The 17,575-nt window shown below is 34.5% G+C and overlaps 1 protein-coding gene across 2 annotated transcripts; it reads right to left on the bottom strand.

Annotated features, from left to right (window-relative positions):
• Positions 1 to 1,730: 1,730 nt before the first annotated feature.
• On the bottom strand, positions 1,731 to 16,095 carry LOC111296739 (E3 ubiquitin-protein ligase KEG-like). 2 transcript variants are annotated; one of them, XM_022891182.2, is made up of 17 exons: positions 14,993 to 16,059; positions 12,818 to 12,864; positions 12,502 to 12,722; positions 12,148 to 12,378; positions 11,820 to 11,945; positions 11,385 to 11,721; positions 11,125 to 11,282; positions 9,885 to 10,042; positions 8,838 to 8,959; positions 8,553 to 8,687; positions 6,489 to 6,613; positions 6,226 to 6,330; positions 5,894 to 6,127; positions 4,401 to 4,734; positions 4,090 to 4,278; positions 3,656 to 3,961; positions 1,731 to 3,334 (listed from the first exon to the last, which is right to left on the bottom strand). In XM_022891182.2, exons 2-17 carry the CDS (start codon positions 12,824 to 12,826, stop codon positions 2,096 to 2,098), a joined length of 4,029 nt encoding a protein of 1,342 aa, XP_022746917.2. In that variant the 5' UTR covers positions 12,827 to 12,864; positions 14,993 to 16,059; the 3' UTR covers positions 1,731 to 2,095. The 2 variants fall into 2 exon arrangements, with proteins under 2 accessions (XP_022746917.2, XP_022746915.2); XM_022891180.2 differs by having other exon boundaries at positions 12,502 to 12,864; positions 14,993 to 16,095.
• Between the last annotated feature and the right edge of the window lie 1,480 nt (positions 16,096 to 17,575).

Genomic DNA, 17,575 nt, shown 5'->3' on the forward strand with positions numbered 1-17,575 from the left:
AGGAATGTTTTTACTATTTATTTATAATTAATTAATTAATTAATTTTTTTTTTTTAAATCATAACATGTGTGGTTGACACTAGGTTCAAACCATTATTTGACATGTGATAGTTTTTTTTTTTTTATTTTAAACATATTTTTCAATATTTCATAATTTTTTTTGATTTCGTAATTTTTTATAATTAGTAAAAAGTAAAGAATAAAAAAATTTTGAAGTGAAGAAAAATAACATTAAATATTTAACTTAAAATTAATTAACAATAAATGAAAGGATCTAATTTAAATATAAAATTATAAAAAATTATATATTTATTAAATATAAGATAACGGTCACATCACGTGTAATTAATTTAAAAAATTATTGTTTGTTTTTTAATATTATATGCTTAACAAAGATTGCCTTTTTAAATTAAAATTATAATTATTAACCAATTTTATTAAATTGGAAGTAACATATTTTCGTACCTAAAAATATAAATTATTTTCAAATTTTATTCAAAAATATCCACTCATTTTAATAAAAAAATTTGCTCTCACAAAAACGTACAAAATTTTCTAATATATAATAATATAGTATACTATTTCTGTTCAATGTGAAAAATTATATAAATATTAATTTTTTAACTCGTGATGAACTAATGGATCACTTTTAATTATTCATGATATATAAATTGAAAATTTTATTGAAATATACCGCTTAAAAATTGGATTTTGCTAACTCATGCATGCACATACTTTAAGGTTACTTAATTCCTTTGAAAGGACACGGGTTAAAGTCTTGAGAACAATTTTTTTTATAAAATTATAGAGAGAAAGCTGTATACTACAAACCTTCATCTCGAACACTTGCCCTGGATTGATTTCCAGATCATAGTTACTCTAGTACATAATTAAAAATGATAATTTTATTTATGAATTTTGATGCATTGATGAAAATATTAGTTTTCATAGTAATCTTAAAAAATGTTATTAATCCACTCCTTAGTAAAATCCCTTTAAGATTTATAGAGAGGATTCAATTTCAAATTTTTTATTTTTATTTTTACAGTTTAGTGAGTTGAAATGTTTTTTATTTGAAGAGATCAAACATTACATAAATATGATAATTTGTATACCTAGATCTGTTTATTTCAATTTTTATATCTAACAAATGTAAAATATAAAAATTATTATATCACAATTCATAATAGCACACCAAACATTTTTTTTTTTACTAAACTGTACACGATATACCGACTTTATTAAAATTTTAAATCATATTACTTTCATATATTATTTTCGTATCATATTTAAAATTATCATATCCAACCTTATTCTTTGAGACAATCAAGTATTAACTCCGAACCAAAAGTTCAGGTGCAGAAGGGACGAAATTTATACCAAACTTTTTGAGCAAAGTTGTGGTAGCAAGTAAAAGGGAAAGAAGAAAAAAAAAAAAAAAGAAAAGAAGATGTAGTAAGTATAATTATTGTTTAAGTAAAATGCTCAGGATGCTAGAATTTAAAACCCTGCCACATTGGTCCCATATTTCGTATAAGAAAACAGCAGATAGCCCAACTTTTAACTAAGAATCAGAAGAAAAGATCAGAGACATTAACCAGCTTCGTTCTTTGGCTATTTGTGGGAGTGTTGCTTATCTGACAAAACAGATTTTGAGCTCTAAATACTACTCAAAAACTAGTAACAGCTCTGAATGATTGTAGGGTAGGTTCAATTTGTACAAAATAACATATCAGTGGACCATAGTGAATCTATATATATACCTCAGCAGTTTATCAACTACCAACATCATCATCTATGAGATACAAGCCTATAGCTAGTTTCATTTTTTTCCATGGCTGCTCTTGTATTTCCTATAATTAACAGTGAGGCAAGCCAGTTTCTTCTCATGCTCTATATCCATCTCTGTACTTATTAACAATAAATAATCCTGTAACTGACTCGTCCATGTCAGTCATGATAAGAGTTTCGAGCAAGTATGTCTACAGAATGCAGTGGAAACGTACCTCCCTTGCTTCTCTAATTGAGTGGAGAGGCTAGAACCCCGATTCCCCAGGCTTCGGGAATGGACTTGAAATGCAATGCAAGGTATAATTTATGACTTGCTGGTTGTACCGGAAGAGCTGTCATCGAGAACAATATCAGTAGGATCTCCAACCCATGGTCTACCTTCCCTCCACTGAAACTCAATCCTTAATTTTCCATTTGCATCAACCCCAACCACCTGCCCTTTGCTGGCATGTGTCTCCATTCCCCAATCCCACCTAGGTGTTACAAGCCCCTGTCGTATCCTCACCTTGTCACCAACTTTAAATGGCCTAACCTTTTCCATCTCCCAAGCCTTACAAAGCCATAGCCTTTCCATAAAGCAGAATGCAACCCATAAGTCTCCATTTTCCATTCGATGCACTACCCCGATGCTCGAATGAGTTACCTCGCCCCAGTGGTGAGTTGGGATTGAAACTGATGACCGAACCTTAACCCAGTCTCCGATGCAAAGTTCCTGTTCCTCAACCAACTCCACTTCTGATGGGTCTAGCATCCAAGTTTTGGAGCCAACAGGAGTGTATATTCTCAGCTTTCCATCAGCATCAATTGCTGCTATTGTTCCAACACTTGTATGGCTATGACCTGACCACCCATATCTTGGCTGCTTCACAGAGAGCTTCACTTTCACCTTCTGTCCTACGGTGAGTCTGTCCACTCTTTCAAGATGGGGAGCAGGCCCCACCCATCTCTCCTGCTCCCCGCAAAATGCAACAAAGGTGCTTCCATCCCATTCATCTCCTTCATACCCTATTCCTTGTACTACACCAATACTACCAGGTCCAATAGATTTCCAATTGCTGGCATTTTCCCTCAATTGCACCCACTCTCCCACTTCAAACATCTGCACTATTTCAAGATCAGCAGGATCTCCTCTCCACATCCCTGGCAAACCCAAGAAAGCAACTCTCAATTCTCCATCAGCATGAACACTAGTAATAATGCCCCGTGAATCAGATTGAGTCCCTCTCCAGCCCCACCTTGGCTCAACTAATCCAGCTCGAAACCGAACCTGTTGCCCGACTTTATAGCTTGGAACCTTTTCTACATCTGAGAAATGGGTAATCCACCTCCCTTTCCGGAAGCAGCAAGCCAATTCTAAATATCCAGTATCCTGAACGCTATGCACTACTGCTAAACTCTCTTTCCCAATAGTATTCCAGTCATAACTCGGTCTAGTGCCAAGGCTCAGCTTTGAACGCACCCAATCACCAACTTCAAATCCTGAAAGCCTTTCTGCATCTCCAGGGGAAACTTTCCACAAACTAAGCCTGCCAGCAACCCTCACCTGCAGAACACAAAGAAAACCACTCCATTACAGCAATTCAATGAATGAACAAATGAATTAATAGAAAAGTCAGTATTAAACGATGCATCCCCCAACAGTGATACAATGAAAACATCGTAACAAAAGAGATAGTGCTCCAACATTTTCCCAGAAGAGCCATCCAAATCAATTCAATAGGGAAAAAAAACAAAAAAAGAAACCTCAAGAATGAAGGAATCTAATCACATGAGACCAGGTTACTTGCTTTCAGACAAAAAGAAAGAAATGGAAAGAACAAAAATAGCATAAAATGTTGTGCCCAAAGATGAGCAGCATGCTTACATTCAAAGCTCCATCCATGTCGATTCTCACAATTTTTCCAACAGTTGCCAGAGTTTCATTTGACCATCCAAGTCGTGGCTGGCTGACAGATGGCATCACATGAACCTCTTGTCCCACTTCAAAAGGGGGGACTTTCTCTACATCAGTCACAGAGCAACGAAATGGCTTGCTTCTGAAGCAGAAAGCAATACCCATATCACCATCGTCCTCTAAGCTGTGAATTACACCAATGCTGTTGCGTGTGATATCCTCCCATCCATATTTTGGGGAGGATACTGAAGCTTTTACTCGAACCCAATCTCCAACCTGCACTTAATGGAAATATACAGAAGATCATTAAAACCCTCATGCGTCTGCCCAACCCCCACTCCCAACAAAAAAAAACCCTCAATGAATAGTCCAACAACTACATCAAGAAAAGGGCAGGTAATTACCTTGAAATCCTCAACCTTTTCCATGTCAGAGGGATCAGCCTGCCATGGGATTGGTCGATTTGGTATTTCAATCATAAGAAGCCCATCAGTCTCTATCTCGCTAATTCTTCCAACACTATGATGGGTCTCACCACCCCAAGCATATCGTGGTTCAGCAACAGATCGCTTCACACACACCCGGTCACCAATCTATAAAATTAAACAATAGATTACTTTTTCTTTGTATGAAAATAAGTAAAAATTAAAGAAAAAAAAGTACTAGAAAAGCTTTATCAACACCATCGATAAAGAGTTTTTAGTCTCTCATATACCCTGAATGGAGTAACAGGTTCAACCTCCTCTGGTTCACAATGCCAGGGATTTGGAAGATAGCTCAAGTCCAACAATAGACTACTATCCGGTCTAATGCAATATACTATACCGATGCTCCCAGGTGTCACAGATCCTAATCCATGCTTTGCCATTGTAAGAGTTGGACGAATACGAACCCAATCCCCAACCTTGAATTCTTCAACTCTTTCCATTTCTGCAGGATCAGCTTTCCATCCTCTAGAAGCTCCAGGAAAGCCAACACGCAAAATCCCATCATCGTCAACGCATAAGACAGTTCCAATGCTGTCACGTGATTGACCACGCCAGCCAAACCTGGAGATAGGAACAAATCTATTTATCAAATCAAACTAACCTGAAAAAAGACAAACTAGTTAAAAGATCAAACCAGTCAATTCAGTTAAAGGATTGCAAGCATACAAAAGGCAGAAGTATAACGTCAAGCGTGGATTAAAAGTATATTCCACTGGCCTCTAATGTATAGAATCAGACCAACTGTAGGATAAAGAGCATGAATCTCAGGAAAAGCGACAATGGCTTCATATCTCTCGTATAAGCATTGTAAAGACTGAGAAGCATGAACTCTTTTCTCTTTTACCTTTTCTTTTTGACAGGTAGCAAACAAAGAGTAAAAATGAGTTAAGGGGGGTATACAACGCTACTTTTACAGAGCAGAAAATCAATAGCATCCTGTACAACGACCAAGTTCTGCCTATGGAACCAAAAATACAATATATGAAACCAGGCATCCAAAAGTTTTATTAGGGGTAAGGTAATTCATTGAACTCTCCACAACAACCAAAAAGTAGAGAGGTGCATCAACTCCTATCAATTTTCGGGTATTTATACAATTTTTTTCTTTGTGGATATTTGAAGCAGTCAGGGATTGAACTCTGATCACGTGAACTAAGAGTCCAGCACCATACCATCAGACCACACTATGGTTGGCAAATTTACCAGCTATTATGCAGAAGGTTTTCATTATTATTTACTATTGCCTTTTAAGAATAAAATACGCATGTAGCAACATAAGAGACTTCATAGGGCATAGATACCAAACCTATGGCAAGAGATAACGAAGGTAAATAATTGAGACATTATAGTGACATTAATTACCTTTTATTCAGGGGAATATCTTCACCAATATCCACTTATATATAATACATTTATACTAATTTCTTGTAATATGATGATTAAAAGGATCATAAGTATTATTATCGTCCTACTTGAAAATAAGTTCAAAATATCCTAAGATTAAACATGCGATTAAAAATGATTTTAACTGGTTTTGAAACACTAGGCAATAGCATGCACCTTTAAAGTAAACACCATATTTGTCAAGAGTTTGCAAAGTTCCCATACCAGGTAATAAATGGAAAACAGTAAGGCTTAAGCACCTCCATATACCAGTCCTAGGATATTTAAAGACCAAAGAAACTGCATACTATAAATTAGAAAATAAACTAATCCAAACCTTGGCTCTTTGATGTCTGCTCTTAGCTTAACGTGCTGCCCTCTATCCAGAGGAATCACTTTTACAACTTCATTTACCAATACACGAGCCTCTCCAGAACAAAATGACACAATAAGACTGTCTCTATCCACCACATTTTGCACAAAGCCAACACTTTTATGTCTTGCACCTTGCCACCCATATGTAGGTGCAGTGATTCTTCTTCGGAACTTCACCCAATCACCCACTTCAAATCTGAATAAGATCAAAAACTCAAGACTTGTCATAAAATGTATATACAAAATAAATTGATAATGTGAATGAATGCACAATGATGTAAACCTTCTCCTTACATTGTAGGAGACAAATGAACTCCCCTATTTGTTAGTGCCTCCATTAGATCTTCAGAAATCCATTCACGGGGAAGTGCCTCCAAAAAGTCACGTAATGTCTTACCACTGTCATCATATGTATTGAAACCATATTAGTAACCTAAAGATACAACAAACAGGTTCTCCAGTGTAAAATGTACTGCTAAAAGACAAATGAAACCAAAGAAAAAGACATGAATAGTTTTATGAACAAAAGAAATTGATAGCAATTAACTGGAACCGACCTGTGATTTCTAACTTCAATGGCAGCATCAGGATTTCTCAGCATAACAATTAGCCATTCAAGATTTTCACGTATCATTTTTGCAGTATCCGCTGCTATATGGAAAGCATTATCACCTTCATCACCCTGGTGATAAGACACTAGCATAAGTGGACTGCAAGAAATAAAAAATTGCTCATGCAATGTCACTCATATTCTTAATTTTTCCTAACATAGCCCTCTTGGACATATATTGGAAACTTATGCCTTTACTGTCCCATTTCTCCTTTTTTTCAATCTTAAACTGTAATTGCAATTTTTTTAATCTTATGTTTATTTTAACATAAACCATCATATTGGAAAAGCAATCATAAACCATCATATTGGAAAAGCAATCAGGATTGACTGACCACTTGGTAGACTTATTAAATCAACCATATGCATCATCTGAATAAGAGTTTTAAATTACTGCATTAAAGATGAAAATATTAGATGCATGATTGTTCCTTCCTTTCATACTACATTGCTCCAACTCTTAATTTTTCCTCTCGTAACCATGTTGGAGACATATCAAACACTTGAAAACAAACCAGCATGGGGTTTTAATCTTCCAAATATAATGGAAAACCAAAGAAGTACATGTATTATGTCAAGCATGTAACCATGACTGACAATCACTGAGCAAAAGTACAAGATCTATGCTGATATCTTGTGTCAGGTATGAACTAATAGAACAGTCTTAACTTAAAGACTTTTTCAACCTGATCAAACCAAAGCCAACTAATAGCTCATGCTTCCTGTGGTTTGAAATTCTCCATAAACTCAAGAATTATATAAAGTGGCAAACTATTTGAAACTTGTAAAAATATTTCAGATTTTTTTTCTTTTTTGCATATCTATAATTTTGGTAAATCAAAGTTATATTCTTTGCATGCCAATGCCTGAACCAAGGGTCAATAAACAAAAAATTCTTTTGGTCTGAACAAAAATTCTTTTCTAGGTATGATTCCTCTGGTCTCAAATTACAAATTTTCTTCACATATCTTTAACTGACTAAAAGGAAGTGTCAATTTATCAAATTTAATGCAAAATTGTAACCCATCAATTCTTACAACAATTTTTACTTTAACAAATTCCCCAACTTCAAAAGCTTTCATTCTCGAGCAATTTCAGAAAGGGTAAATTTTAAAAGCACAGCAAAAACTTTCTTAACTTCTCTGTACAAATCCAAATTTAATCCCCCTTTATAATATTCATATTCCAAGACCATAAACATTGCACAAGTTTTCCAGCCAATTACTGCCAATTATGCATTTAAAACTTAACCTCGTGTTTATCACAAGTTTGCCCTCAATTTGAATCAATTCAAACCCTAATTCAACCATTAATCTTAAATCACCATTTTGTAACCCTAAACCTTAAAACCTCCTATTGTCCCAACGCTGACCCACCACAAACTGCAAGAAGCGATACTTTCCAAAGTATCTCATATTTTAACACTCTGTTCACTCTCCTCAACAATATTGTATACTAATAACCAGCAGATAAACGTGCAAAAATATGCTCTTGCCACACAAAAAATAAGCACACTCTATTCTACATCAAATTCTCAGCATCATTTGCCATGTATTTCTCCAACACATTGCATTTCCAATTAAATGTCTAATAGAAAGATTAGACAATTAATTTAGCCACATTTCATGCCTAATATTTCAATTTATTTATAGATGGTTTTCTGTGTCTGTATATTATTGGCTATGAATCAAAGAACTATGTTTATTTAAATCGCAAAGAACCCAATTCTTTGTTTTCATGGAAGCTTTGCATTGCTCTTCAATTAAAAGAGTTACTTGTTATAATTTAGACCAAACCATTTTTAGACCAAGATAACAGAAAAAATAGATCTGATATACGAACCCCAAACAATTGACTAAAAGAAAACACAAACTCCCAATACAATTGAATCCTAGATCAACAAATACTAATTTGCTTCCAAATAAAAGGTCCATAATCCATTTACTTTATTTGGGAAAATACATGCAAAAGCATTCCATGGCAAAGATTTTTTGGTAATGGAGGTAGAAACCTGCAAATTACAATCCGCCCCAGCAGATAAAAGTAACCCAACACATGATGTTGCCCCTCTTGCCAAAGCTACATGTAGGGGTGTTGTATTATGTACATTTCTGATGTTCACATCCACTCCAGCATCAAGAATTATCTGTTCACCAGTTTGCAATTAGAAATTGTATAAACCAATGTCAAGCTAAATAAGTGTTGACATTGGCATTGATGCATTAAAAGGAATCAAATTACTGACCAAAAAAGAACAAATAAGTGTTCCTCGCAGAAAGGAAGTTATTTAGCTTACTTTTACCAATTCAACATCATTAGCCATAGCAGCAGTATGCAATGCTGTTCTCCCATGTTGAGCATCTTGGGCAGTGGGATCAGCCCCAGCTGCAAGCAATAGTCGCACCAATTCCCTACCCTCTACAAGCAGTTTTATGAACGAATCAAACTATCACTACTGGATAATAAAAATTCATATTGTTAAAAAATGGACACAACATTGCCAAGAAAAAATAAAGAAAACAAAGGCATTATAATAGGCCTTGAAGGGTGGTAACAAAGGTGGCTGAAGGGTTTAGTAAGTTGTGGTTTGCCAGAAACAAAGATCAAGGTTTAATGACTTAAAGATATACGGAAAACCATCCAACTGAGACCACAAAAGAGACTAAGGATGTGATAACAGTGTTGTAACTGGTATCCCAAGAATTGCTGCAGTATTAGAGAGTATAACAAGAAAGAAGAAGGGGAAGCATATGTCATAACATATTCTTCAGCATCTATACTTTAATTGAACAAAATATTTGTTAAAAATCCCTGAGAGAAAAAGATCAAATAGGCATTATAAAGAATCGAATACTATTCAGTAACCAAATAGAAATAGGATTCCAGACAGGAAACCAGCTGGTAAACAAGTTAAAAAGTAACAAGAAAAAGCACAATAACATAAACTCCTAGAAAATCTTGGACAAAAAGGAAAACCACATAGAAAATCCTAGTGCAGCGTACAGCCAACATAGTAAGTTCATGCAATTATTACAATTCTATTCCTGAACAACAAAATCCCATATTTCATAACAAATAATAAAATCCCAAATCCAAGCCTCCAATTCAATGACCATACGAAATGCCATATAATGCCTTTTAAGGAAGTATTATCATACCTAATCCTGTTTAGCAATTCATAGAAGATGTCACAGCACACAGCTTAAATAACATCACCTAGCTCTAACTAAAAGCATTGTAAAGAATAATAGATGAAAATTGAAGAATTGAATAGAGACAACTTCTAAGAGTGAAAATTCTGTCCATTTACTTAAAAGAAGACAATCAAAGAGTTCTGCAATACCTATTTCGTGATCTTTCTTTAGTGCAGCCGCCATGCACAAAGCAGTACCAACAGGACTGGGAATATCTATTGCTTCAGCAATTTCTTCGAGGGATGCAACCTCCACCCACCTTTTGACAACAGCTACATTCCATGTTGCCACACACAAATGCAATGGTCTGATAAGAAGGAATCAACATATGAATCATTAAGTGGCAGGATATAGAATGAAAAATTAAATGTCAAGAACTTATTGCAGTCATATATTCTAAAGAAAAGTAGGTAATCTACACCGACAGCAAGCATGTTAGAAAGGTTGAAATGAGTTAGTCTATTTCAAATATTCCATTTTTTACTTGAGGAAAAGTTATGTTTACTAACCAAAAAAGAATGAAGAAAAAAGAGAGAGAGAGAGAGAGAATGAAAGTCAAAGCAGTGATAAATTAATATTTAACCACTAATCCAGTAGATGAAAGGATCAAATCATTCCTAAAGCTCTGTTTGCTTTCTCAAGGAATCACTTTCAATGAATATTTACATTTAGGTGTGCAGTAATCCCAGTCTTCTCAAGCCTTGTACCCTAAACCAAACCCCACAAGCAACTAGTACGTATATCAATAAAGTAATGTTTCAATCACAAACAAGTTTTGAAATAAACGCATATACCAATAGAAAACTAGATTCACATACAGACACCAAAGGCACAATAATATAATGCAAGCCTAATGGCAATGCATGCATCTATCTCCAACATAATGGAGAAGATAGATTGTTGACCAGTTATCTGTCCTTGCACGAGTAGACTATTAAACATATCAATGGTAACTGATAAGTTCAAGGTTATCTTATCTAGATATGTTCACAAATTCATCACTCAAATTTATGAATAACCAAGCAGGTAACATATAATAATTGCTATGGGTTTATAAAGAAAAGAAAACAAGTGCTATAAAAAAATAGCAACAAGTATACATTAAAAAAATAAGAAAATAAAACAGATGCGGCTTATTTGTAACCTAAAGTTAATCAAGCAGGTTATTTATCATGAAGTTAAATGACAGATTCTGAAGTTAAATCACAGATTCAGTTTACAGAGTTCTAGATTCACATACAAGCTGCTTCATTTACCATTTCCATCTCTCAAAAAGGGAAAACAAAGAAAAAAAATATGTATTTCAGTGTGCTACTATTCATATGGATAAAGAAATAGACAAAAGGAAAAACAACTAAGCATTCAGGTGAGGAGCAGCATAGTACATACGTCAGATTTTTTGAATTCAAAACAGCCATTGATCTACAGCCTCCATTTTCCAATATGACAAGAGCGCAGTCTGTATATTTCTTGGCCACAGCTCTATGAAGCACAGATTCACCTTCATCATCCACTGCATTAGGGTCAGCTCCCGCCAATAGCAACTCCTGTCAGACATTTAGAGAAAAAAGACAAAAACCAGATAACTCAAACGGTAGGGAAGAAGCAAGAAAGAGCAACCATATATATCAGATTGACATAAGACCTACGTGCATGCAGTCAGGTTGACCATGGTAGGCACAAACATGGGCAACAGACGGACCAAAGCCTTCCTTCAGCCTGGATCGAACATCAGCACCTCTCCTAACAAGAGCAAGGACACATTCTGGGGACCCAGCTGCTAAAGCAAAAACAAGTGGGGGATCCCCGTCCTTGTCCAAAACATCCACATTTGCCTCTGCATACTCCAATATTGCCTCAACAAGTTCAGCACTACCTCGTCTACAGGCCAAGTGAAGAGCAGTTTGCCCATCAGCATTTTTTGCTTCTAAAAGTGAAGAAATTGAGCTGCCACTATTTCCAGATGAAGCCTTAGAAAGAAAATCACTGCACAAACAAAGAAAAAGGACACGGAAAATAAGATAAGAAGCATAAGGTTCTTGTAAAAGAGAACTAAAAATATGTCTGAGATGAAGTGCACTAACCTCACACCATCCACATCTCCCTCAGAAACAAGTCGATGCAGATGGTTAGGATTATCGGGTAAAACCTGCAAATCAGACATGGCTTGTGGCTCCACTGCATTTGATCCAGGAAATTTGGCAATGCCACTGCACATTCACCAATAATATTAAATGCTAGGAACCAATTTTTAACTGTAACTCTGTCTCTCCTAACATTGATGAACACACAAAAGAATACCTAATCTAAAAGCATCAGCTGTTTCTAAGGGAAGCATTAGCTCTTATCTAGGTATTACAAACAACAATAGAAGAAGTTAAGTAGGGGTAACAACCAAAATCTTTTCCTTACTTATCAGGGCTTGCAGGGGGGCTGCGTGGTATCTCTCGCAAATGACGGAGGAATATTGCTAACATTGCATTAAATGTTGGTCTTTTCGCTGGCTTGAACTGCAGGCACTCACCAATCATCTTCCACAACTCCCTTGGTAATCCAACACCAACTACACTCGCATATTGTGGAGGCAATTTCTGAGCCTTAACAACAGCTCGATATATTTCATCTGCACTCAAACCAGCCCAACTGCATAAAGAATTTCAGCTTGTGTTACAACAAAACCGTATCATTAATCAAAATGTTCAAACACATAGACAGAGAAAAAGATATAGAAAATTAACATATGAAAAAATGGGTTGCTCCACATACGGAATAGAACCAGTGCACATTTCCACCAACGTACAGCCAAAACTCCAGGCATCTGATTCTGCAGATATGCCTATTGCATCATTCCAGAACAGATTCAGTGACTTCTTTACTGGCTCCCATGCCTCTGGGGCAGTGTAATGTGGGCTGAGCATTGTGCAATCCATGCATGAATGAATCTTTGAGGAATCACATTCTGTTCGAGCTTTTCGGCAAGCAGGTTTCTTCAGAATTGCAGCAAGTCCATAATCAGAAACAACAGCATTACCACTTGCATCCAAAAGAAGATTAGATGGTTTTATATTCATACAAACAACACCTGCTGCATGAAGTTCTGCTACCCCTCGTGCAATGTCTGCTCCATATCTACATTTGGCAAATAATCACCACATTTAGAAAAAATTACAGCTACATAGTAATAGCTAATTATCCAAGTGGTTAAATAAGTTAAAGACAGGCATAGCTTTGGTAAAACAGAAAAAACTTGATGTGATTTTTAAGAACCCCATCAATAAGATTTAAATTGCAAACAGCCTCAAACCTGAAATAAGCTTAGATCAAAATGGGGAAAAAAAATATTTATACAGAATGGAAAAGTGCATGACACTTGATAGCTATAACAAGTAAATCTAATACCAAAATTTAAGAAATTTTAAGCATAAAAACATGAAAAGGTCAGGGGGTGGGGGGGAAGGGAAAAGATAAACTGCCACATATATCTTTCACATGCACAATAATGTTGCATTAGTGTTGTCTACAGTCAGTAACAATGCATACATTAAAATTCATTCATAGTATCAATACATAGAATTCAACATATAATATTAATGATACCTCTTACTATCTTCTTGAACTTTTTTGCACTTGCATTTCTTAGTAAGATTCAAATCGACTTTTAGCAATTTTTTACCATTTTCACAAAGAAAAATGTTCCCTCAAAAAAGTCTTGGGTTTCTCCTGTTTTACCAAACATATATAAAGCTATTTCTAAGGCCTAGCACTTTTGATAAATGCCCAGTGATATTTTGCAATCTGAAATGAAAATGGGCCTTTCTTGCTCAGCAGAATCAAGGTTACACATCACTATATCTTCTCCTTGCTTAATGCAAATAATAACTGCATTCCCTTTGATAAGACAAAATGACTAAAGACATACCTGCATTAGTAGCTCTTATATTAATTACAGCAGTGAAAAGTAAATTTGGGTGTTATATAATAAATGAACGCATGTACCAGTTTCATATAGTGGATCATGCAAAATTTGTCACATTCAAAACACTAATGCTACTTAAGTCCTGGAAAATATTTTCCTCCACATATCTAACTGTAAAATGATCCCAATCTTAAGAAAAGTTTAATCATGAAATCATCTTGCTTCAGCAATGTCCCCGGCCAATATCACCGATCAAAACCAACAAAACCAAATAGCACTCAATTCTTTTCAATAAATGTATAACATTCCTTGAACACATTTGTTTGGAATCCTTGCAAAAGGCAACATTTTTTTTGGGGTGGGGGGAAACAAAACATATACCAAGACTTGGTTACTCCTAACTTCGCATTTGCCCCATTTGACATTCATAATCAGATTGGAATGTACTTGCAACAAACTCACATGATATTGATCCTTCAACACTCGCATGGTAATCATGACAAATGGATCATAGGCATTACCAACTTGTTACCAGAAGTAATTTGAAATAATATCTACTAATACCATATAGATTACCCTAGTTCAAGATGAATGTATCACTCCACTATGAGGCTTTTGCATAAAAGGAATAGAAGAATGCTCATACCAAATATGTCAATCAACAAGCACATTGACTTGGAATTTCCATTAACCGCTTGACTAGGAATTTCCATTAAGAGGTTAAAGTTAAAATGTTCTATTCATTAGCTATCTGCACATATACATTAGAAAAGTTACATATTTTAGATATCAAAGGTTACCACACAGTCTTAGCTTCCATGAAATAGATTGATCACCCTACAATCAAACCCAATAAAACTAAAGCACAAAGTTATATTCAATATTCATAAATCTCCAATGTAAGAAACATTTTTTTTCAACCATTTCCCATGGAATCGCAATTTCTTAATCTACTTCATACAAGGCAACAAGAATTCACTACACCTAGCAAGTCAGAATTTTCACTAAACAACACAACAAATTGCAGCAACTTCTCAAGCATCAACAAAAGGAAAATAAGCATAAAACATCAAGTTTTGCTCCCATCTTCCCAAATCCACCAAAACCAACATTCTGAATAAGATGAAGAATACCACCCGAAAACAGATCAAATCTAGCACGTTTTGCCCTAGTCTACTAGCAACCTATCAAACCTTTTTTTTGCAAAAAGAGAATAAGATGCACAACCCCAGATACCGAAGCCAACAGAAGTAACAACATTTCACACAATGAACACCAATGGAAGTACCAATAAATCATTAAACAAAAAAAGGGGGCCAAAATTTAAAATAACAACAAAACCTTAGAACTTGCTCCAAAGTAAGTCTCCCTTCATTGTTCATCATTGCAGATTGAATCGACCCATGGCATCTATCCATAACAATCCCCAAACTAACTTCTTCCAACCTAAGAACTCCATGGAAAGTACAAACATTCCTACACCACATTGATGCACGCCTCAAGCTCTCAAGTTGACCCTGTACCCATTCCCCATCCATGCCTTCCATAGCCCCCACTTTCTTCACCGCCACCTTATGCTTACACCGCCTTCCTCCTCCCCCACCGCCATGGGCCCCACTAATCACCGCCGCCCACGTTTCCACCCCGGCTCTTTCTCCTTTCCCTTCCCCTTTCCCTTCCATCTTCCTAACCAACTTTACTTCCGGATGAGCTGTCAGTTCAATCACCGGGCCGCATCCGGCGGCACCACCACCGGAACTCGAAGCGTGGTGATTCCGACCAGCCGCCAAGTCATCAAAAAAATCCCCATTTTCATCATCATCCTCCCTCTCTTCATCATCTTCTTCGTCATCCGTGTAATCGCAATCAAAGTCGTTCCTCGAGTTGGACCCAGCTGATTGGGGATTCGAGTTAAGAAGAGCCAAAATCCCATAGTTCTTCTTCAAAGCCTGAACCGAGTTACCCACAAGGGACACGTGGCGGCATCGGGGACAAGGCAAGGAAGTATCGGGTGAAGCAGAGAACATCCTGGAAAGACACTCTTTGCAAAACCCATGGCCACATTGAAGCAACAAAGGAACTCTCTCTTCCTCGTTGTACCGCGTTTGGCATACTGAACAACAAGGTACCTTCATTTTTCTTTCTCTTCTTTATTTTCCCAGAAAGTAAAAAAAAAAAAAAAATCTCAGAAACTCAAAAGGGGATTTAAGTTATATCAATAAAAAAAAAAAAAAAAGATCTCTTTTCAAGAGAGAAGGGAAAATGGCAGATCCATTAAATGGAAAATGAAGGTTTAAAAGAGATCATAAATTTTATATTTTGATAAATTAAAAGAAAAAAAAAATAGAAAGAGAAAGAGAAGAGTAAAAGGATTTTGTCTTTTTTTTTTTTGTTTGGGGATTTGGGTTAGAGTGTTGATTTGGTGAAGCTGTTTTCACTTAGGTGACTTTTGTTGAGTTTAATTAGTTATGACTTTCCCTGTCTCTCACCAACCCGTTTCTTCCGCTTTATTTACTTCTGTTTTTTTTTTTTTTAATTAGAGAAAAATAACACAAATTCCACTCTTATTTCTTTATAAAATTATATTATTTATCAGTTAAATTATTTTGACAAATGAGGAAAGAAATTCATTCTTTAATTAAAAATTAAATTTTTATGAGAGTAGTTCAAAAATAATATTTTAAATACATTAAATTAAGGTGAAATTATATTCTTTTTTAAAATTACTAAAAAATAAATTAAGCTCAAAAAATGACTTAGCATTATCAAAACAAAAAAAAAATCTTTACATCAAAGAAACACTTCATTAATTAGAGTTTAAGAATTTATTTTAAAAATAATACATTAAAAATATATAAATTTAACTCAAATGATTATTTATTTTTTTAATAATTAATTCTCGCAATATTAAAGTTTGATTTGCAATACTTATAATTCTGTCTACCAATATATAAATAACAGTTAATATCTTAAATAAATTAGATAAATTCCAAATAAAATAAAATTATTTCAAGATGTTGAATAATCTTTATCATATGTATAAAAAATAGTTAAATAATCTTTGTCGTATTTGGAAATAAGAAACTAATAAACAATTAAACAAATAAATCACTAAATCAATATATAAAATTAAACAAAACTCCTAATTATCTAACTTGAACTTTCATCATAAATTTAATTTAATCATAAATAATAAAAATAGTAATTCTTTTTTATTTTTGCTATTATAATTTACAAATCCTTTATGTACATTAAAATTCAAATTTCAAAAGATTCAACGTGTTGGTTTAGACTTGTGGGCAATTTGGGCTTGATCTTCTTTTTCAGCTTGATATGGGTAATCCAATTCACAAGCGCACGTGAGTTTCTTGGCCGGACCTTATTGTCTTGGGCTAACTTTTGTTCTAAACTTTAGTTAATTTGCACTTGTTGAGGTTTGGATGGAAATTTTGAAAATTGGAATTGGAAAATGGGTTTAAAAGCCCATTAAACTCAAATTCAATAATTATCCAATTACTTTTTTTTTGTAATTAAATAAATTTTTAAAAATTTATTTTCATCAATTGAGTTTTTTTTAGAGGGAAATTGGTTTTTCCTTTCAATTAATGTCTTAATTGAGTGAAAATAAATGTATAGAGGTTTAATTAAATGAAAATAAATTTTTAAGAGTTCAATTGATTCAAAATAAAAATATTTAAATCATAATAAAATATTAGGAGTTTAAATGATTATTTAATTTTTTTATAACCTTTTTACCGTTATGTCACTAGAATGCAGTGCTTTTCATTAATTTTTTTTTTTTTACAAATGAAATCACAATTAAAAAAAAAAATAAAAAATTATAAGTAATAAGATTTAAACTTTAAATTTGTGAAATATCACTTCTTAAAAATGCCGATCGAGTTAAATTTTGATTGTAATTTT

The sequence above is a fragment of the Durio zibethinus genome, chromosome 12 (genome assembly GCF_047325235.1).
Source record: "Durio zibethinus cultivar Kanyao isolate XHJ-2024 chromosome 12, ASM4732523v1, whole genome shotgun sequence".
Lineage (NCBI taxonomy): Eukaryota > Viridiplantae > Streptophyta > Magnoliopsida > Malvales > Malvaceae > Durio > Durio zibethinus.

Bases quoted from the DNA above. Each gene is read 5' to 3' on its own strand.
- LOC111296739 (XM_022891180.2), bottom strand. From the start codon at position 15,786: ATGAAGGTACCTTGTTGTTCAGTATGCCAAACGCGGTACAACGAGGAA. The intron at 12,865-14,992 runs GTTTTGTTGTTA...TGCCAAATGTAG, and splicing joins ACTTTGGAGCAAGTTCTAAG to ATATGGAGCAGACATTGCAC. The intron at 10,043-11,124 runs GTATGTACTATG...CCTTCTTATCAG, and splicing joins TTGAATTCAAAAAATCTGAC to ACCATTGCATTTGTGTGTGG.